This window comes from Astatotilapia calliptera, chromosome 22 (assembly GCF_964374335.1).
Source record: "Astatotilapia calliptera chromosome 22, fAstCal68.1, whole genome shotgun sequence".
In the NCBI taxonomy this organism is placed as follows: domain Eukaryota; kingdom Metazoa; phylum Chordata; class Actinopteri; order Cichliformes; family Cichlidae; genus Astatotilapia; species Astatotilapia calliptera.
In genome coordinates, this window is record NC_137442.1 from 25,919,567 (window position 1) to 25,942,388 (window position 22,822).

General features: G+C 41.6%; 1 protein-coding gene across 25 annotated transcripts in view; it reads left to right on the top strand.

Annotated features, from left to right (window-relative positions):
- LOC113014581 (regulating synaptic membrane exocytosis protein 2-like) overlaps window positions 1-21,074 on the top strand; it is a 63,242-nt gene extending 42,168 nt beyond the window's left edge. For 11 of the 25 annotated variants that reach the window (XM_080296523.1, XM_080296537.1, XM_080296534.1 and 8 more), the window contains 15 exons: window positions 3,389-3,538; window positions 4,575-4,684; window positions 9,750-10,271; window positions 10,439-10,480; window positions 11,416-11,454; window positions 11,794-11,820; window positions 12,010-12,032; window positions 12,124-12,221; window positions 13,697-13,843; window positions 14,008-14,189; window positions 14,609-14,744; window positions 15,451-15,563; window positions 15,762-15,863; window positions 17,097-17,236; window positions 20,320-21,074. In XM_080296523.1, the coding sequence (XP_080152649.1) occupies window positions 3,389-3,538; window positions 4,575-4,684; window positions 9,750-10,271; window positions 10,439-10,480; window positions 11,416-11,454; window positions 11,794-11,820; window positions 12,010-12,032; window positions 12,124-12,221; window positions 13,697-13,843; window positions 14,008-14,189; window positions 14,609-14,744; window positions 15,451-15,563; window positions 15,762-15,863; window positions 17,097-17,236; window positions 20,320-20,508 (2,020 nt within the window). In that variant the 3' untranslated portion in view covers window positions 20,509-21,074. The remainder of the gene's footprint in view (window positions 1-3,388; window positions 3,539-4,574; window positions 4,685-9,749; window positions 10,272-10,438; window positions 10,481-11,415; window positions 11,455-11,793; window positions 11,821-12,009; window positions 12,033-12,123; window positions 12,222-13,696; window positions 13,844-14,007; window positions 14,190-14,608; window positions 14,745-15,450; window positions 15,564-15,761; window positions 15,864-17,096; window positions 17,237-20,319) is intronic. The other 14 variants (XM_080296536.1, XM_080296527.1, XM_080296535.1 and 11 more) reach the window with 9 other exon arrangements.
- Window positions 21,075-22,822: the final 1,748 nt, after the last annotated feature.

Here is a 22,822-nt window from a genome sequence, read left to right on the forward strand (position 1 = left end):
AAACAACAAAGCAGCAGATCATTACACTACCGCCACCATGTTAGCTTTATGTCACATGTAACATGACTCAAACCTTCCAAAAAAGTTCAGCTTTTGTGTCATCGATTCACAGAATGTTTTCCCAGAAATCTTAAGGATCATCATGATGTTTTTCGGGGAAATGTCAAATGAACATTTGTGCTCTGATGACGCAGTGCAATGACTTTCAGGACATAAATGCTAAATTTCTATGATCTATGTCGGGACAAGATCCACAGTGCAATTAAAACTTGGTTTATTTACATTATGAGAGTAGTTATGTTTATGATGTAGCTGTCTTCTTACCCACTGGTTTCTGGAGTCCACATTTGGACTCAACTTGAACCTTCTTTTATTTTGTGATTTTTGTTTTCTTTTTGTTGGTCTTTTTGTTTCATATTTCAAGGATGAAGTGCTCATTTATAAACTAATTCTAGCTAGCTCGGTTATCTAGCTGCATTCAAAGACTGTACAGGAGCATCACTTAGACCAGAGGTGTCCAAACTTTTTTCACTGAGGGCCACATACATAAAAATATAGGAGGGGCTGGGCCACTTACTAGAAATTAGGTATATAACCTTAACTTTAGTGTATTAATTAATTAATTATTAAATCACTTAAAAGTGGTCAAATATGTTATATTGTTGAATATAATTAAAGACAAAACTGCCTTCATCACAGCTTTCCATAAATGGATCTTTATTGATTTATTCAGAAAAAGCTTTGGTTGCTCATTCTCAGAACAGCAGCCTCAGATTTCTTCTTGGACAGAAGATTTACAGCACAGAGAAAAAACAATAAAGGGGAAAATGGGACGAGTACATTTCAAGCTTGTTATTTAAGTTATTAGGCTTAGCAACACACCTATTAACGTTTGTTTGAAACCGTTATCAATATTAACAGACTGAACTGGACTTAATAACAGACTTAATAACTAATTTTAGTAAATTATTCTGGTGAGTATCAGCTGCGCCGGGTATGTAAATCGGGCCATCCAGCTGCGGTGCTGGTCGCCACTCGTGGCAAAAATCCGGACAAATGTCACTTGATCAAGAAGCAGATGTGCATCAGATGAGATCAGCTGATTTTGCGTGTGCGTGCGCTGTGCACATCGGTGTGTACTCTTAGTGTTAAAAAACGCATATAAGAAAGTGGTCTGCAAAAGCAGGGTAGTGACAGAATTGATGCGCACATTAACACACGGGTACTGTGGAATATATCTTTTACTCACCTAAAGTGCTCTCGTCCACTCCCCGCAAAACAATTAGCAGCTGTGCGGTGTCTGTGGCATCGGTGCTCTCATCACATGCGATGGAGTAAAAATCAAAAGCACAGCTTTATCAGACAGTTGCAGTTTAATGTTGGCTGACAAGTCTTCAGTGCGTCTGCGTCGCACAACTGTATCTCTGGACATGCTGACGTTGTTGAAGTTCTGCACTTTTTCCGGGCACATTATTTTGGTGACTTTAACGAGGCAGTGTTTTATGAGGTCTCCATCTGAAAAAGGCTTGCCATGTCTTGCGATGAGTTGGGCGACCTCATAGCTGGCTATTGGAGCCTTTTCCTGGACAATTTGAGCACGAAAAAAATACTGTTGCTGACCCCGCAGGAGAGCTACCCTTTGCTTTAATATCTGCTCTCGCTCAGCACCAGTGTAGGATGCATAGGCCTGATGTTTGGTTTCATAATGACGTCGTACATTATACTCTTTCATAACTGCCACAGTTTCAGTGCAGATCAAACAGACACTTCCCCTTGAATTCTTTGAAGAAATATTCACTCTCCCACCGTGTCTGAAATTTTCTGCACTCACTTTCTACCTTTCGCTTCTTTGGTTCTGCCATATTTAGTAACCTGGGTTAAATTTCTTCTGTGATTGTCAAGACACTTCACCCGTTGTCTACTGGTGGTGGTCAGAGGGCCCGGTGGCGCCAGTGTCCGGCAGCCTCGCCTCTGTCAGTGCGCCCCAGGGTGGCTGTGGCTACACTGTAGCTTGCCATCACCAGTGTGTGAATGTGTGCGTGAATGGGTGGATGACTGGATATGTAAAACGCTTTGGGGTCCTTAGGGACTAGTAAAGCGCCATATAAATACAGGCCATTTACCATTGTCCTTTTTGGTTGAGCAACTGCCTTGATCAACAGTAGCTCCTCCTGGTGTTAAAACTAAGAAGTGCAATCAAAGGAGCTTGCAAAGAAAAGCGTCTGGACTTCTTTAAGTTGCTTGAAGACGTTTCACCTCTCATCCGAGAAGCTTCTTCAGGTCATCTGACTACGATGATGTAGAACCTTCACAGACTAAGAAGTGCAATACACTCAAGCAAAAGTTGAAGTGCGGGCCATAGTCTATTCTATATATAAAATTACTTGTGGGCCAATTAAAAATGGACCGCGGGCCGGAGTTTGGACACCCCTGACTTAGACATAAATACCTGTTAATTACTAAGATCAAAGATCAAAATGAAATCCTAGAATTTCACCAAATGTGGGGCTGAAACTTCTTAGACAGTCTGTTATTACATTAACCTTGCAGCAGCCATATTATTGGTCAGATAATACAATTTAAAAATGCTCCAAAAGGCTCCAACATCACAAACATGGTCCAGAGTCCTGTTCAGAGACTGATTTGCTGAGATGACGTCTAGCAGGGAGCTAGCAGCTACAGCCATCCACCTGTTAGTCAAAGAGGCCACGCCACTAATAATGGAAATTTTAAGCCAGTTTAAACGGGTGAGTTATGAAAACATCCTCCTCATATGAAGGGGTTATGAAGGGGAAAATTATCTATACAGACCAGACCAGTTTTTGTATCAGGCTGTAATTATGTTTATTTCTGTTGTAAAGTTTTAATACGGGAGGACTGACTCACTGCTGGAGCCTCTGTTGGACCTCAAAGGAACTGCAGGTTTTGATATTTATTTTAGTGCTTTGTTGCTAAACTTGCCATCAATGCTAACATCTCCCACAATAATTATTTTATCTAAAGTGATTGCCCTCATTAATTCAAATTAAAAGTAAGTAAGGGGCAAGCAGAAGATAAGCAAAAGCAAATAAAACTTTTTAAAAAATATTTTCTAGTTCAGGTGTAAGAGACTTAAGAATGAAAGGCTGCTGACACTGTGTAGAGCAGATGTAGGGAACACTGTTTTTCTACTGTCTCACTGAAGCCCTCTGGGAAATTCAGTGCCAAATAAAAGCATCCTCTTCTCTGGTGGCATTTCATCAGCCTTCAGTGCCTTATACTTCATGACTCCCAGTCCACCACATGTGACAAAGATCTGGTCGTCAGCGCGACGTGGATAACTGACCTGTCCTGCAGCTGCAGTGGTTGTCATAGTAATCTAGGTGACAGTTATCATGGTGATGTGCAGGTACAGTCGTGGGATGGACCGGAGAGATTACTACAGCCGATCTCGTTCAGCCGACCGACCCATCTACACACGCTCACACTCAACCGATCGATCTGACTCCACACACATGAGGTCTGGACGGTCTGCTCCCCCCTCACCTGCCCTGATCAGGTGACCCTCAGCCATCCAATTAGAAAGCAGCTCCATCTCCATGTTTGGGGCATGTTTTTTTTTTTTTTTTGTTTTGTTTTTTTTTTTTTTAAATTTGGTTGGTTGTTTGTTTTAGACAAGCATGAATTCTGACTCAATGGTGACCACAACAGTTTTATTTTTCGCCTTTATTTTAGCCCCACCATATGTCCCAGTGACATCACCAACACCTGAACATTTCATATTTGGCCGCAGCTTTTATATTCTGATTGTTTTGTTTTATTTTGGGTGGCAAGTTAGTCTGTGTTGTTGTTGTTCATTTGTTTGATGGTTGTGTTGCATGTGCTTCTAAAGAATTTCTGTTCACTTTCTGACACCTAACTGTTGGATGTTCAGTTTCCTCCAAACTGGGCTTGGCACTCAGGCGTATTGCCTGCAACATACAAGTACCAAATTTAAGCAGGGAGGTTTCTGTCTGCGATCACAGTGCTGCCTCTATCACAGCTCTGAACACACCCAGTGGCAGCTGATGTTGGTCAGCTGTATGTATCTGTATTTCACAGAGACAGATTTGTTTGTAACGTCTTAGAGATATTAGAGCTACAAACAGGTTTTCAGCAGTGATGGGGCCTTGCACTCTTTGTTTCAAGTGTGAATTCTTTCTGTTCATGTTATAATTTTTTTCCAACAGTTATACAGAATTAATGACGTCCAAAGGTTTACATTCCTACCTGGTTGTGTGATGTACAGGTATGCTTCAGGACACTGTAACATCACAGTTGGGTGTGGCTGCATGTGCAAGAAGAGTCCACTCTAACTTTTGCTTGTTACTGCTTCTCAAGCAAAAACATCTGGAGTGACTGCAGACTTTTCATTAACTGACTGAATACAGTGCCAGACTAAATGCTGATCAAACTCTATCTGTGACTATGGAGGGAACCTCAAACTGACTGTCATCCCTGACATCTGACCTTAAATCTCTCCTGTCAGGATGGCGGTTTGATTGTTTAATTTCTTTCTCTTCTTCTTTTTAAGAATTTATTTATTTTTTCATCAGGGCTAATGCTGGAGGCGGTTCCACCTTGACAAGCCCAACGGGGACGCCTATTTGTGGTCGCCGAGGACGCCAGCTACCTGCTGTCCCCCCCAAAGGAGCTCTCGACAGAAGTGCGTATACTTGAGATATTAGTCAAACAGCACCTCCAAGCATCTCTGAACCAATCAGCTGATGGACCCATCACCATCCACCTATAACAAAACTTTGTTTTATATAAAGGCAAGCCTGCAGACTTATTAAAAAAAATAGAGAAAAATAGAGGTTTTACAAATTTCAAGATGAGGTCTGAGATAATTTCCTAATGGGTATGAATATGGATGAAGTGTAACTTCTTTCACACAAAATAAATAATGAATACTGCAAATGGTGCCTAGTCCAATCACAGACAGATGACGATGATAAAAGTGGATAAAAATTGTAGCACTTTTGCAAATGAGACAAGTCGTGAATGCTGCAGTAATTGATGAGAGTTATGACTTCAGACTGGTAAAATTCAGGTGTGTGTTTTGTGTTTTCAGCAAAGTGAAAGAGACTCAGCAGCAGATCAGAATTAAGTAGATCAACATCTAGCCATTGTGGCAATGAAGGACCCAACAACAGTAGCATTGCAGTTTAACATGTCTTTTATTGACTGACTTTCCAATGTGCGTAATTCTCCAGCTGCCCAACTATTGTAGCACACACAAAACCACAGCTGCTTTAATAATAATAATAATAACAATAATAACGATGATGATGATTATTAATCATTATCTCCCTGGGAATGCTGTTGAAGCATTATTATTATGCTTCAACAGCATTCCCAGGGAGAATGGGACATTGAGTCCAAATGGACCATGTTTAGCACCTCCATTGCTGAAGCCGCTGTACTGAACTGCGGCCGCAAGGTGGTTGATGCCTGTCGTGGTGGTAACCCCTGAACCAAGTGGTGAACACCAGAAGTGACGGGAGCCACCAGGCTAAAGAATGAGGCCTAACAGGCTTGGTTAGCCTGTGGGACTTCATAGGCAGACCAAGCAGAAAGTGGGTCGGGCAGTGGCTGAAGCAAAAACATGGGTGTAGGAGAAGTTCGGAGAGGAAAAAGATTTTGGAGTGCCTCGAAGAGAGAAACCTGCACTCTGTATTGTGTGGGTGGAGCCCTGCTGACTTTGACTGAGAAGATTGTCAGGTGGTAGAAGGAATACTTCAACGACCTCCTTAATCCCACTGGCACATCTTCCGTGGCGGAAGCACAGTCTGGGGACGAGGGGGAGGACTCATCTATCTCCGGGGTGAGGTCACTGAGGCAGTTAAACAACTCCATGGTTGCACGGCCCCTGGAGGGGGGTTGAGGTTTGCCCTGAGTTCCTGAAAGTTCTGGATGTTGTAGGGCTGTCTTGGTTGACATGCCTCTACAATGTTGCATTGTGGAGAAACGTTGCATGGAGATCAGGGGCCTCTGGATTGTCAGACCAGGGTGGCAGTTCCCATCTTTAAGAAGGGGGACCGGAGGGTGTGTTCCAACTATACGTGGATCACACTCCTCAGCCTCTCTGGGATATTTTATGGTAGGGTGCTGCTGTTAGTCGAACCTCGGAAACAGGAGGAACAATGTGGTTTTTGTCCTGGTCATGGAAGAAGGCATTCAACCGTGTCCATCGAAGTGTGGCAGAAGTCTTTCACTTGGGTGGTCTCAGAATCTCATCTCTGCTTTTCACAGAGGATGTAGTTCTGTTGGCCTCATCGGGTGATGGCCTCCAGCTCGCACTGGAACAGTTCGCAGCCAAGTTTGAAGCGGTGGGAATGAGAATGAGCACCTCCAAATCGGAGGCCATGATCCTCAGCCATAAAAGGGTGGAGTTCCCAGTCCGAGTCAAGGACAAGTTTCTACACCAAGTGGAGGAGTTTGAGTATCTCAGGGTCTTGTTCATGAGTGATGGGAGACAGGAGCTTGAGATCGACAGATAAATTGGTGTCAATTATCACTCAGTTTTGAATATATGTAGACATTGAGGTTTCTCGGGAGGGTCTGTGCTGACACCGGTTGCTATCTGGCAGAGGGTCGTTGGTACCATCCCACTCCCATGTTCCCACTTCAGAACAGCACACAATCGCCATCTGGGATATGTGTGCATGAGGGTGGGAATGCATGTTTGTGTCTGAGTGTGCCTGTTTGTCTACATCTGTTTGTCAAGTCGGGTCTTAGACTAGACTCTGTCATCATGCTCTTCTGTGTTCTGTGGTCTTTTGGTGTTGCTGCTCGGTGGATTCAGTCTTTTTAAGAAAGTTTTTGCCTGACTGGTTCATTTGGGTATTTCAGCCTAACAATGTCCTCCTTCACTTACACTGGCATGTATTTGAACCTCATGTTGAAAGTTTTAGTGAAATAATACAAATTCAATCCAATTCATCTCCAGATCTTCATTAACTTAATTAATTTCATACAATTATACAGGCAGGGCCTCATATTTCAATATTTTCATATTTACAGTGAAAATGTAAATCAAACACTTTAAATCAACAAGATATTGTGTCTACATTATTTGTTATAAATAAATTAGGGAACAGGTCTCACCTGGTGATGAAACAGCTTGTCAGCTTCCTCACTTACTTTTGAGTCTCTGAAAATGGAGAACTGTGTATAAAGATAGCTGTAGAAAACCTAAATAGTTAATCCACAACTGCTTAAATTAAAGCTGAGAGTCTGCACTGTGGTTGCATACAATATAGACAAAAGCTACAAAAACTGTCTCACATAAATTATGACTCTACCTATATGTGTTATATTAAATGCCTAGAGACACAAGCTGGGAAATCCCAAACCCATTAAAAAGAAACCAGAGCAAATATTCAGGGTTTGACAAAATGCTGATAGCAACTGTTTGCTTTCAGTCTCTTCTCTGGTTTTGTTAAATACCTGCACCCTATCCTTCCATGAGCTATCTAAACTGAATTTTGCACATTTACTGACACAGAACAACAGCAGTAAGCTAATGAATTGATTGTTACTTAAAAAACGTAATTAACTGATTCAAAAGGTTTTGAATTCTGTGTCACAGAAAAGTTCAAGCATGAGATGCTGGCAGTAAAGAATTTTTGTCATTTTAATAAAATAATATTTGTAAAATACTTATAGAAAAGAATAGAATAGAATATAACAGTGGTTTCCTATCTATGTCAGATGATTAATTGAATAAATTCATTGAGATTTTTACTTTAGCTACAGAGTGTTCACTGGTTTCTGGGACAAATAATGAAAATGACATAGTTAGGAGCAGAGATGGGCGCGTTACTGTAATCCGATTACTTTTTTCAAGTAACGAGTAAAGTAAGGGATTACTATTGCAAAAACGGTAATTAGATTACCGTTACTTTCCCGTAGGAACGCTGCGTTACTGCGTTACTAAAACCATGATTTTTTGCGAGAATGTCTCACAACAGTGACGTAAGCAAGTGCGACGTTAGTGTCAACAGCTGTGTGCAGATCAACAATGGATAATATATCGAGTGCGGGAGAGAATGTGAGCGTGCAGCGTTTAAAGCGTGGAAGTACTGACCTTACTTTGAGTTTGATTCCATAAAAAGTGACAAAAACATTAGCGTCCATCGTGCGTGGGAAGAAAACTTCTTTTTACAGCGAAAAAAACCCCTAAACTTCCGAGCAAGCACCGAGTGCGCAACGACGTAATGGGAAACTCACAGAGAAACTCGCGGATTCTTCCACTGACCGCAGCACACCTGCACCAGGGTAAACCTCCGCCTATCCTACTCCTGCTTTACAGGTGAAAATAGAGCAACAGGACCGCTGAGTCTTTGACTTTATTTATTTTCTGCTGTGTTTTACTTGCATCTATTTGAAAGAGTGAGTGTAAACACAAAAAAAATATTTTATGTGCTGGAATGTGCAGAAAATAGGTTTAAATGTTAAACAAATTTCTTCCAGTCAGAGAATGTTGCATATAATTAAATTTTTGCTTGATGCATAAAGTTAAAAGATTAAAACTGATAAAACAAGTTAAAAAAAAGAGACTTTTCCATTTTTATTACATTTTGTATGATGGATTATGTAGAAAAAGTAGAATTGGGCTGAAAGATCTATCGCTTTATCACCTATTCAGGTTGTAAATCGTGTTTTTAAAAAGTAACTAAGTAACTAAGTAATTAATTACTTTTGAAAATAAGTAATCAGTAAAGTAACTGGATTACCTTTTTGGGGAAGTAATCAGTAATTAGTTACTGATTACTTGTAACTTGACCAACACTGGTTAGGAGTCAGTAAGCACCCGCATATGGACCACTGAGGGTCATAGCTATCTAACATGGATTTGTTTGTTTTTTAGACTCTGCGCAGACAGGTAATGAACTGAAAGTTTACCTACTTAGAGTAGTAACTCCTTAATAACAAGCCCCCTGTAGTGGTAGTAATTTAGTGATTCAGTGGCACTGCCGATAAAAGATGAGTGCTGAGATGTGTAAATAAAAACTTGACTAGCTCTTCACATTACTGTTCCACAGTCAGGAACTTTCCAGTGAAATAAAGACTAATTTCACCTTACCTTAAAGTCCTGTGAATACAGAATATAAATCAGTCAGATGAACAAAAATAAAGGATAACAACCCCAGTTAATGTAGACCACCTCATGACAAAAACAGCACATTGTTTTCAATTATTTTAAAATTGTGGCTACAAAACTATTCCAATAAATAGTGTATAGCAGTGCACGCTCCAACCAAAAGTTCCTGGACCTTCAGAGTGTTCAAAGTATCATTGTTGGGGGCATAAACATTGTCTCTCCCGAACTTCTCTCTGACCCAAGCTCCTTTACTGGAAACTACTATAACAGGATTCCACAAAGGTTCTTGGGGGACAATTCCTCTGGTGAAAGCATGTTAGTACTGAGAGATGTAGTCCCTTGACCAGGTCCAGGTTTCTGTGCCGGGATTGGCTCAGGTTTCAGCCTGCATAATAATAGAGAAATTCAACATGACTGAGTTCCTTCTAGTGGTAGTGAATATGTATGCTACCATCAGGATCTGCATCCATCCAGCAGAACCCACCCTCTAAGAACAGGTGTTAGAGGGTGGATACCGTTTGAGTAGGTCACTCCTGTGATTTTGCTTCTGGAAAAGGTCGTGTGGTCATTCATCATGTCATTGTTTTCATTCTTCTCACAGCTTTTTTTTTCCCCCCATCAGCTTTGACCATGACTGCAGCTCCAGCAACAGCAACTAAAATCCCTCCACATCATCACCCCCCTGCCCCTGTCCATAAACAACACTTTCCCTCTGTCAGTCAACAACCTCCTCTTATAAGGGTCCAAGCCCCGCCTCCCCCACTCACCCAGCCCCAGCCACTTCCTGCACCTGTGCTCCCACCTGTAGTTACAGCAACACCACCACTATTTTTACCCACACCGGTACCTGTTCCTGTACCCACAACTGTATCCACAGCTGTATCCACAACTTTATCCACAGCTTTACCCACAACTTTATCCACAGCTTTACCCACAACTTTATCCACAGCTTTACCCACAACTGTACCCACAACTGCACAAACAACTCCACTGGTAGCTCCACCTCCCCCTGCTCCACCCCCTGCTCCACCCCCTGCACCTGCTCCAGTTCAGCCTCCACCTCCTGAACCCACCCTACCCCCTCCAACTCCAACGCCTTCCCCTTCACCCGCCCCATCACCAGTCCCACCCCCACAGACTCCAGGTGTGTACATCAGGTTTAACATTCAATGCATCTCCAATAGAACAGAACAATTAGCGTGATTCTTCTAGTCAGATGTCTGTCAGACATTCTTTATCATAATCATTACTTATTGATTCACGTGTTCATGTTGTTTACATAACGCCATCACATATTACCCTGCATGTCAGAGCCGGATAGGCGCTCAGCAACACCAGGAGGAACCAGAAAAGGCAAGTCCAGTCACTGGTGGATCTAATGAAGTGTCAGGTGATCCTCACCAAGTAAACTATGAGGGTTTGTAAGAAGATAAGTATAGCCGCAGCATTTAGGTGATGAAAATTTATAGTTTTGTGTGGAGAAAGAGAGAGGGGGGTTTTAAGCTCAGGCTAGGATCCATCACGAGCATCTTATGATGATTCAAATTTTAAACATTTATCTCCAGTCAGAAACAGATTTTCTTGGTAACTGCCCCCAAAGGCTCAGTAAAACCAACAGATGATGTCTGTGTAGGTTCTCAGTCATCCAATTCATTGTAGTGTAAGGAACTTGAAAAGCAAGCAGCCTCTTTAGTTCTAAAAATCAAATAGAGAGTCCCTGGTGTTTAAACCCTGGTTTTACACTCTGTTTTCTTTGTATTATTGTAGGGGTTTACTTTACAATATAAAGCAGGTAACTGTTGATGTAACTGTTTTGATTTGGCATAATATAAATAAAATGGAAATGAGTTGAATATTGGGGGCTGTTGAGAGAGTCAATGACCCACTATTAGTCCTGTCCTCCTTCTTATTTTGGTTTCTCCCTTGGGTGTTAATGACCCATCTCTTTTTATTAACACCTTGGCTCATGTGATGAGGTAAATTCTTAATAGTGTGTCAGCAACTCTCTTAAGGGACAACAACCCCTGCTAGGGTTAAATAGCTGCGACTCTCCACCATTTGGTTTTTAGAACCAAAGAAGCCTCTTGGATGAGACGTGAAACATCCACATGAAACTTAAAGAAGACAAGAACAGATGATAAATTTCAGATTTGTAACCTGCTCAAAATGTTGCTGTTCAGGTGTGTTTATATCACTGCGGTTTGGTGCTGGTTTGGATGGGTCATCTGACTAGAGTATGAGCATTAGTGTAGCCTGACCAATCACCTCTCTTTGTCCGCACTATGCAGAGGTCACATGGGAGGACCAACAGAAGAAAACAGCCAATGGTATTATGCCCACCTTAAGCCACACCCACATATAGAAATGTAGTGTTTAGCTCGTGTTATCTAGTTAGTTATCTAGTTAGACTGAAGTGGATTGGTTTTGGATTTGGTTTTTAGACTCATTCACCCATTTGCGCAAGCACTTTTGAATCCTCAGTGTAGAAAAGCTCTATATAAGAACCAGACTAATCCATGTATTCATAAAGCACTCCACCAGCCATCTGTCCATCCATTCATCTGTTTTTCCATCCATCTAGTCTTCTGTCAATCTATCCAGCTCTGTGTGCTTTGAGGAGTCTGTGGTTTCTCGTTGATATTCTTCTGTTTCCATCTTTTTATAAGGGGAGATGTTACCAACCGGCAGAGAAGGTACACACACTTTCTGTCAGCTTCATCTTTTTTTCTGACCTGCTGTGAATTGAAACTAACTTCTGTGCTGTCAGAAATCAGCAGCCTGAAGCTGTCCGAAGAGAGAAAAAACTGAAATCTATTGTCATTTCCTGCTATCACACATTACCAACCTAGACTATGACTAATGCTGCTCTTCTGTCTCTACAGGTGTACTGAAGGACCCTTCAAAGGTAAACAAACATTACACCACTTTTATTTATATATATGTGTCTACATTACGTGTGTGCCACAGCTTGCTTACCTCTTCTCCTCCATCTATAGATGAAGGACAATCTCTCCTTTAAGTCATCAGACAGTGATGTCAGTGATGTCTCAGCTATGTCCAACGCCTCTGACACTCAATCTGTCCACAAGATCGGGTAAGCAGGAATCCATTCTTGGATGACAAGAGAGAATAAAGTGTCCATGATTTCTAGACAGAATCTCAGCTTCTGATTGGTTGGAGCACAATGGTATTTCTGGCTCCTGTTTCTCTGACCTTTCAGTGGAAGTCTTAGCTTTCTGAATCCATGCAGGGATTTCAGTAATATGTAAGGGTTTGCTCTGCAGCTGCTCTCTGTGGGCACACATTTCTCTGAATCTTTTCATCAGATTATGAATCACAGATGATGGCATCCAATGTTTTATTGCTCTCTTCTAATGTGGGGTTGTAGGGGTTTTTTTCTCAAAGTAATAATATATTTTTAACGGTAAGGTGTTGACTTTGTCTACTGATCAGAAAGATATCTAAAGCAACATGAAAATTCACTTTTATGAAACAGAGGGCAAAAGGAAAAGAAAATGGCAACAAACAAGTATTTTTTTAAATATGTTTGTGGCTTTTAGGTAAAAGTATTTAGAACATATTCCATCTTTGTGCTGTTTCACTTAGTAAACTGTTTACTGCTAGATGCCAGCTTGTTTCTTCCACTGTGCAGGTCACAAACTGCACAGTGTATGTCCTGCTGCAGGTGGGTCTAGGGCATACCCCCAAGTAGACACAGAAACTGCATTTTGTCTGAAAGAATTGCTGTGTATTTAAGTCAACACACTTAAAATGTTCACCTCTTTATCTGCTCTCAGACAGGAATTGAAATTTTTACTTTCTACCAGACTCCATTTATAAGAACAGAAAGTTTAGCTCATAGGGCAGGTGACCCTCTTTGTCTATTGCTGCATCTGCTGATTATTCAGTTTGTGTTAATGTGTGGATTTGGTGTTAATGGGTCAGTTTGGATTAGAATCCCTGTTAAAAACACAAAAATTCACACAAAATGACCAGAAATGTTTTCTGTGAGGTCAGATTGCTGGTTTTAAGATTGTCAGATTGCTAAATAGAGTCTAGCGGATTGTATTTGTTAATACAGGTAGTTTCTCAAAATTTTGAGTATTGTCACAAATGGAAATGAAATATTAAGTTGACATGTGTTTCAAATATCACCTACATGATTGTTGGAGTCAGAAAGGAATAATACAGAGTAAACTATATTAAAATCAACCGCTCACTCTCATCCTGTGTACAATCACAGTTCACGCTCATAAGCATGTGTCCTGTAAATCCTCCCACAACACATCATTCTGAATGTTTAACTCTGCTGCTGGTTTCAAATCAGTGAAAATACATAATGCTTAGTCCCGTTTTTGTTAGCATGTGTTACCTTCACCATGGGGTGGTTGTAGCTCAGAAGGTGGTGTAGGTCACCTACTTATTGGAAGGTTGTTATATACGGTAAAGCACTTTGAGTGCTCAGGTAAAGTAGAAAAGCACTACATAAGAACCAGTCCATTTACCATTTACCATTCTGCATGATTCTGTCTGCATGCTACTCTTCTCTTCTCATATTGGCTGCCACAGTCTGATTGAATGTCTGGAGGGCCAGTCAGCAGAGCTGGGGGTGGGCTCGCAGGGAACAGAGGAAATAGTGGGGGCATCAGAAGGCGGGGATACACTGCAGAAGAGCAACTCAGTGGAAGAAGGGGAGGAGGAGCCTGAGCCTTCAAAGTAAGAAATTAACAGATGACCTCCTGTTGGAATCAGTTGTCATATCATTGCCTCACTACCCATTTCCTTTTCCTCTCTGTGCTATTGTGATGTGTTTGTGCCCTGCCTCTTGTGTTTTGGCCCTTTTCCCTCACTTATTATTGTGGTGGTCCTTCCTCCTGCAGGGTGTCTGCAGCTGCCACTCCTCTCACCAAGTCGTCAAGTGTCGGTGGTGAGATTTGCTCATTGGGGAGAAACGATGATGACGATGATGACAAGAAGCGACGCTCAAGCTTCGGTGCAAGGATGATGGGGATGGTTGGACTTGGAAAGAAGAGTCAGAGTGCCTCCCAGCTCAACCCAGAGGGTCAGTCCTAGTTTAACCATTAAAAAATATAACCTCAATTCTTGCTGTTTTTCTTTTATTTCATGGACTCTGCCATAAACAAAGTTTTCTCTGAATTGAATCTTCAGACATACAGTGTGTTTTAGCCAAACTGGGAATCTGAGTAGCATTGCAAGAGTGTCTCAATAAAAACTCACTATCAGAATGAAAATCCAAAGAGGAACATCAGCCAAAAAATAAACTATGACCAAATGAGTTAGGTACTAACAAGCAATTGAGCAAACATATTACGGAACCAGTTGAACCAGTGAAAACAGAACAGAACAGAACCAATATGAGTCACAGAGCACCCTGTCCAGGGCTCTGATTAGTCTCTGGCTGTTTATGCTCTTGTAACAACTTATTCTGCTTCTTTTCTCTTTCTTCTTCCATCCTTACAGAGGAAGAGAAGAAGAAGAAGGTGGTGAGACTTCCCGTTCAGAGAAGTGTTGAAACCGGTTTGGCCATCGAGTTTAAAGCTCGTTTCACCAGACAGCCGAGTCGAGACCCAGATGCCGAGGACCCAAAACCTGGAGCGTACGAATCACTCCTCTTTCTACTCTTTTTATCTTGTATTCTCTGTTTAGTTAAACTTTATTCATACAGCACTCATTTAAAGCAAGGGTTTTCCTAAGGTACTTTATGATAGCAATAATCTGTGATAGCAGAGGGAAAAACTCAACAATGACACAACCCCCTGTGAACAATCACTTGGTAACAGCAGGGAAGAAAAACCACATTTTAACAGGAAGAAACCTCTAGCAGAACCAGGTTCGGGGAGAGGCAGCCATCTGCTATGACCTTTTGGAGTGAAGGGAGGACAAAAGACAAACTAAGGGAGAGGGAAGACTAAATATGATGTGCTGCACCTGTGCTATATAAACACAGAGGAGCTAGAACAAAGTGGAATGAAGGCTTCTTGTTTTCACTCAGTATTGTTTAGATGAAAGAAGGCAGTTCTACATAGTTACAGTTCTACTTCTACTTTTTTCTCTCTGAACTTTGAATTTAGTTTTTCCTGAGTGCAATTTTTAACCTCCTTTTTTAATTGCTCATTTAGTCACTCCCTCCTTTTTTAGTCTTCCCTTTCACCCTTTTCCCTATTTTTTCTACCCCTCAATCTGTCAATCCCCTTTAATGTGTATTTATTCTCACATTGAACTTAAACACTTCCCATTTCCCTGGGGTTGCCATCTAACATGTCGGATATTTTCTTTTTCTTTTTTTCTTTCTGTCTGGTCAGGCTTATATTTCCAGGAGTAAAACTTGCATCAGACAAACAGTTCACTGGTTTCCTTGAAGGATTAGGCCCCGCCCAGCTGGCTGGACGGCAGACATTGGCCACGCCCCCCATGGGTTAGCATGAATAAAAATGTCATTGTTTTTATGTATTTCAACCTACCAACATACAAACTCATTAATTCAGATTTATGTAATCTGGACAAATGTGTGTGTTAATAAATCATATTAAAATACAATACCACTTTCTGCCCATGAAAGCGTGCGGTTGTGTTTCAGTAAAATCTCTCCTCTGATTGGCTTTCTTTTGGTTAGGTGACATCCAGATCGGGATGGTGTACAGGAAGGAGCGTCTGGACGTGGAGGTTATCCGAGCCCGGGGGCTTGTGGGTAAACAAGGCAACAAGAACACTCCAGGTGACAAAGCTATACACAATGCACACTTGACTACAAATACACTCTACCTAGTACACTCTAGTGTAAGAACGTGAACTTAATCAGTTCCTCCATGCTGCTCTCAGCTCTCTCCTGCCTCGTGTATTGTATCTCATTCAGTCTCTCATCCAGATGAGAGCTGCTTTGTTACAACCTGAATTCTGTCTTCCAGCTGAGCTGTACAAAGAGCAAAAGATCCCAAACATGATTTACTCTCAGAACCTGACCTTTCACGTACTCAAGCTCCGCATTAACTGTGTTACTTGTGGAAATGCTCACAATGCCATTGTTTACAAGGTGTTTATTAAAGTCAGTGTTAAATGTAAAGTCAGAACCTATATTAATCTGAGATACTTGGAGCATTGTGACAGATCTGAGACAAGAAACTCCATGAACCTGAGCTGTGGTGATGCAGAGATGTGTGACTACACTTTTATTATGGACTCATTTCTGATTAATAAATCTGAAATAGTTTAGAAATATATATACATTTTTTGGAGGTGTCTTGTATTGTGGATCATGCAGTGCTGGAGTTCTTCATTCTTCCTCAAAGATGAACTGCTTTCTGCTCCTCATTAATAATATAAGGGCTTAGCTGAAAGCTAGCACAACTACTTGTGTTGTGCTAACAAGTATTAGGGCTTTTCAGTTTTACGCATCACCAGAAAATTAAAACCTCTTCGATGCTTTAATTTTCTCAGTAGCGCTCATTACTTTCATGTAATTTTTGGTCGCAAGTTTCTGTGTCAAGGTAATTCTTTTAATGTTTCTTCCAACTTTTCCAATCATTCCACATTTTTTCCAATGTGGAATTATTGAACAGCATACATCTTTAATATATTTTGGATTTTTAATAATCCACACAGACAGAAAATTGCAACTTAGGAAGTTGCAACTCAACCAAATGCTTTTGTTAGCCATCATTACGCTTCTAGCATAATTCTGGATGCATATTTGGCTGCTCATCTTTGCAGAATTCCCTTAAATTAGCTGGTTTCCTGGCACAGGCCCGACCTTTAAGCGAAGTCCACAAATTTTCACACTTGAATACTACTGCACACAACCATCGCAGTACAAAGGTTTAGTAGTCATGGGTTATGATCTGTGAAACAGCTCGTGTGTGTGTGTGTGTGTGTGTGTGTGTGTGTGTGTGTGTGTGTGTGTGTGTGTGTGTGTGTGTGTGTGTGTGTGTGTGTGTGTGTGTGTGTTTTGCAGCTCCTTATGTGAAGGTGTATCTAATGGATAATGGAAAGTGTCTGTTGAAGAGAAGAACTCGTCTGGCAAGGAAAACCCTTGACCCTCTTTATCAGCAACAGCTGCAGTTTGAAGAAAACCCTGAGGGCAAAGTTCTACAGGTAATTATATATGTACTGATACTGCAGGATGCCAGACAGCTGGACAGCACAGGATTACAGGACCCTGGGATCAGGGCCTGCAGCCCTTCTTTTGTTGCTCCAGCCTCTACACAAAGAGGCTGAAGCAACTCCACTCCTCATCTGGCTAGCAGTCATAGCAATGTGTGTATGAAGAGGAATCTAGGATAGAATGTGGGTGGGGCGTTCTGAACGTCCAAGTTGAGTGGAGGAGGGGGTGTTAAGATTAATACTATTTGAGCAGGGACAACAGAGGGTTCACTATTGAACCTGTTGAAAAACAGATTCAGTTCACTGGCTCTGTCCAGACTGCCCCCGCAGCTGCTGATCACTTTGAGGCCGGTAATCAACTTCATCCCCCCCCCACATGCCTTTGATGTTATTCAGTTGGCGTTTGGTCTCCCTGTATGTATATTTACACCTTCTCCGCCCTGCTTTCAGTTCATACTATGTGCTTTTCGAGTAATCCTTGTTCCCAGAATTGAAGACCATCTACTTTGGCCTTCATTTCACTGGCGATCCTGCACTCTGGATACTCCTTCTGATGTCTTACCTGCACTCAAAGCTCCATTCATATTACTAATGAGACCACCTGCTTTGGCACAACAGTGCAGCAATCATAAGTCAGAGCAAAAGCTGCTCCCCAGAGAGAGAGAGATGTGGTGTTTAGAGAAAATGCATCTCAGCTGTTCCAATACTCCCGACACTTGATCACTAAAGGTTTTCGCTTAGGGAGCAGTTGTCCTTCTCTCCTGGATCACCACATTTACTCAAGGCCTTCTTGATATGATCTTCTTCTGGCCACCGCATCTGTGGGGATGGTGTTTAGTCTGTGCTCTAGTGTCCTGATCACACTCAGTTTGTGCTCAAGTGGATGATGAGTACTGATCTGTATGTAATGGATTACAGTACACAATAACTTTTAAATTTCCCTTATTACTGATGGAAATCTCACAGTCTAAGCTGGCTAGCCTGTCATTTTCATATCCTCCATGGTGAACTTGATGTGTTTGTCCACTGAGGTTAACATAATCAGTGAATTATGGTACATCCTGAGATTTGATTTTAACCCAGGTGTATTCCACATACCTGAACTAATTACTTTGTCGTGTTCCAGGGTAGGATAACAGAGCCCTCTTTTATATTTCCCCCATATAAAAGTTGGCCACAATAGATGAAATTGGGTAACTCATGGCATACCCATGTTTCTGCCTGTAGTAGTGAACATTGTATGTGACAATAACAACTGCTTCAGTCACCATCTTCCTGTAACCACTACCTGGGTCTCGTTTCAGAGTTTCATAAGTATTTTTATCACAGTGAGTAGTGACAAAATTTTCACATGATAGTCTTTCAAGTTTAGCTAAACCGTGCACTAACCCTTATCTGCTGGTAGGATGATAATTTTGTCATTACTTCCCCTCCTCCGTGCTGATGTTGGATGCTGGGGGCTTTGCATTGCTGAGACAGGCCGAAACTTTCGTCCACATCTGTAATATTGTTGCTTCGAATTGCTAATTCTGTGGCTGTGATCAGTTCCACTAGGGGGATTTGTCTTGGCATCACAGCAAAGTTCAACCTTTTTGCAAGGATGTTTTTCTCCGCTTGTGTGAGTTGTCAAATTGACAAGATTTTGATAACATTTTTTGTCAGAAATTGACAAATCTTTCACTGATTTGTCCACACCCTCAGTGTGGCATCCTTCTCTCTTCTGGCCGCTGAGGACATTCTGTGCTAGACGAGCCTTCTCAGTGAATTCAAACACCTCTCGAAGGGTATTCTCTAGAACAGGGGTGCCCAATCCCGGTCCTCGAGAGCTACCGTCCTGCAGCTTTTAGATGCATCCCTACTCCAACACAGCTGAATCAAATGGTTTGGTTACCTCTTCAGCATGCCATCATGTTTGGCAAAGGCCTGATAACAAGCCATTCATTTGATTCAGCTGTGTTGGAGTAGGGATGCATCTAAAAGCTGCAGGATAGTAGCTCTCGAGGACCGGGATTGGGCAGCCCTGCTCTAGAACCATAGTAAGTCTTTGTCGGCTCTACTCCCCTTTTGATTTTAGCATGTTGATGGTAAAATCAGAATCAGAATACTTTATTGAATCCTAGGGGAAATTATTAAAAAAATGTTTGTCTTACCCATTCATTGAGCAGCTGGCCTTCTGGTGTATTTTTGTTGCTTTTGTAGCTCAGAGGCTCTTAACTGAAGATCTAATTTGCAGACTTTTAGAAGTAATCCTGTTTTGTCTGCATCTGAGGCCGAATCCTTGGTGGTTTCTGTATTCAGCCATCTTACATGCTGTTTGCTTGTGCTCGGGTACTAGCTTTAGGCAATCCTTGCCAAAGTGCGTTAGAATGTCTCAGTGGACAAACACATCAAGTTCCCCAGGATATGGTCGCCTCAGAGCCACATGAAAAATAACAAGTTAGCCTTCTTAGACTTTGAGATCAGTAACGGGGGATATTTAGGTTGATGTGTACCATAATCACAGAGCAAACACCGTCCCCACAGATACAGTGGCCAGGGAAGCAGAAGAAAATCATTTCAAAAAGGCCCCAAGTAAATGTGATTATCCCAGCTGGACATTTGTCAAAGCTGGGAAGGCTTTAAAGAATGCTCCAGGCAAATCAGAAGAGAAGGACAACTTCTGCCTAAGTGAAAACCTTTAGTGATCCCGTACTGCAGTCAGCTGAGACTGAAGAAGTCACAAGTCTAGATAAACAAAATCAGCCTTTTGGGAGGTTTAAAAAGAACATGGGGACCGAGATCATGAGGACTTTGAGAACAGAGGAAACCTACTGGTATCCATGGTTCATAAAAACTGACTCGGTGTCTCGAGTCAGGTTCTTCATTGTTGTAGATATTAATCGTATCTTTCTGAGGTTCATTAGATAATGAACCTCAGAAAGATACAATTAATATCTACAACAATGAAGAAAACAGCAAAGAAAAAAAAATTATGGAAAATGCTGCAACACTCACAGTGTCATCTACAAAGAAAAAAAAACACACCTTCATGTGTGTGATGTCACTAAGGATCTCCCCCTCTCCTCTCTCTGCAGATCATCGTCTGGGGTGACTACGGTCGGATGGACCATAAATCATTCATGGGCGCTGCCCAGATTCTATTGGATGATCTGGACCTGTCCAATATGGTAATTGGCTGGTTCAAACTGTTTCCTGCCACCTCATTAGTGGATCCTGCGTTGGCGCCGTTGACCAATAAGGAGACAGAAGGTAGCAAGTCTTAGCATCAGGAGGCATGGCTGATTGGTCATAGACACGTTACAGGATGGGCCCTAAAACAAAGTCTCAGAATCCTCTGCTGCTGCATGCTGCATGATGACATCACAGAGATGACAATTCATGATGATGTCACTAGGACGATGAGGAAGGTGCTATTCCTGATCCGCCCACTGCGGGGGGAGACACTCAACAAAGGATGCTGGGTAAAGAAAGGAGTGGCCATGTGACCTCCAGCTGCCAGCTAATCACAGCAGCTCCTTGGAAGTCATACGACTGTTAAAGACACGTCAGGAACCCACAAGATTGAGTTATGTGATAGTATTCATGGAGACACAGGAACATAGAGGGGGCTTCTTTATGTTTATGCATGGAATGACAAAAACATTAGAACATAAACTCCATCGAAGAAAAACACCACACCAACCAGTAAAATCATGAAAACGTGAAAACAAAAGAACATGAGAACCACAAACATGACAACATGTGAGAGCATGAAAATATGTAAGACCATGCCAGACTGTGAGAACATGAGAATGTTGTCTAAAACTTCAAAATAAAGATTCTTAAACAATCTCTGTGTTTCTGTTTAGGACATTATGATCAAGTTAGGTACATAACTCTGGTTTTACAAGGTTCTGATGATATTACTGAGAACACTGGTTCTGTGATTTTTACAAAGGTGACTGTGAGCTTCTACACATTAAAATGTTTTGGGGTCTTTAAAAGTTCGCCTGTAGCTGACTCACTATTTCTGAAGCAAGAGTTCATTAGGTTCTACAAGTTCTATTGCACCGCTGACCCTGGTGTATCTAAAAGATCCTACTACTCTATGGGTAAATGCTACATAAACTGGTTCTTAAATGCTTTTCTACTGTACTTGAGCAATCAAAGCGCTTTCTGCAACATGCCCCATTCACACAAGCACTTTTTTCTTTGCTTGATTGCATTCTATCTAACATTCACACGCCAATGCATCAGAGAGCAACTTGGGGTTAGTATCTTGCCCAATGATATTTGGCATGCAGACTAGAGCAGCCAATGATTGACTCACCTTCCAATTAGCAAGTGAGCTATAACGTCTGTTATCTTTTCTGTATTCTCTCTGTTTACCTGTATGCAAAGTCATGGAGATGCAAAGTCATGATTTTTGGCTCCCTGGTGTTTGACTCGGATTAAAAGACTGGGTCAGCGTTCTCCATTTGGTGAACTGTTGTTGTGTTTTAGCTGTGTATAAATAAAACTGAACTGAATAGATAGCTGGAGTAGGAGTTCAGGTTTGGATCCAGCTGCATCCGGGTGAAGGATTTAAAGCATCGTGGGATGAGAGCCTTTACTGGTTTGCAAAACCGATTCTCACTGTGTTGCTATACACCTCTTGTGGTCTGATTTCACTAGCCACTTCTGGATCCAAACATGATATGCCATGTTCTGACTGAGGGATTTACATAAAAAAAATAAAACGGGCAACTCGACTAAAATTTCTGGCAAAAAAAATGAAGACCGAAACTAAACAATGTTTGTAGGATTACTTAATTTCGGGTACCTGGAATATAATGCTGTGCTACCTGGTGACTAGCTACAAAGTAATGGTACTTATTCAAATCTTAGAAAGCGTCGTAGTCGTTCCTTTCTGAAGTGTTCAAATATTTGGTGTCTGGCAAATCTTGAGCCCATGGGCTGTAGTAGCATCATAAGGTTTTAGAAGTTACACAGTGGGGCCAAACCTGACAGGGGGCAGATCACATCTACTGAAAAAGTGATCCAGTTCATTTGCCCACTTTTGTGTCCCTTACAGGCTCTGTTGCTTATGGCCCAGGATGGTTCTGAAATCACTCCACACTTTGTTAACATTGTTAATGAAGTTGCAGCTGAAGATTTTCTGCTTGGTGTTGCAATGTCCTATTAGGACAAGTTTGTGTTTCAGAGGTTCTTGTCTGTGTGTTTGGGCCTCCAGTGAACTTCAGTGTTGAAGCTTCCATCCTCCTTAATGCACACAGCACAGTCCAGAAGCGGCAAACTGTTATCCTTTGCAGAGGTGGGAAGTAACAAAGGACAAATACTTCATTACTGTAGCAACATAAGTACAATTTTCAGTTATCTCTACTTCAGTAGTTTTTACTGACTACTTTTTACTTATCAAACTAAGGAGGACTGCTGCAGGTTAGTGCAAGATAAACTGGTTAGTTTACTGTACTGTGATAGGTTTAAAGTAAAGAACAGTGACAATGAAACCACAGCCACCGTGCACCGAGTTAGGTGACAACAAATGTAGCGGAGATTCAAAAAGAATAGAAATAAAAATTATTGTGAGTTGTGATT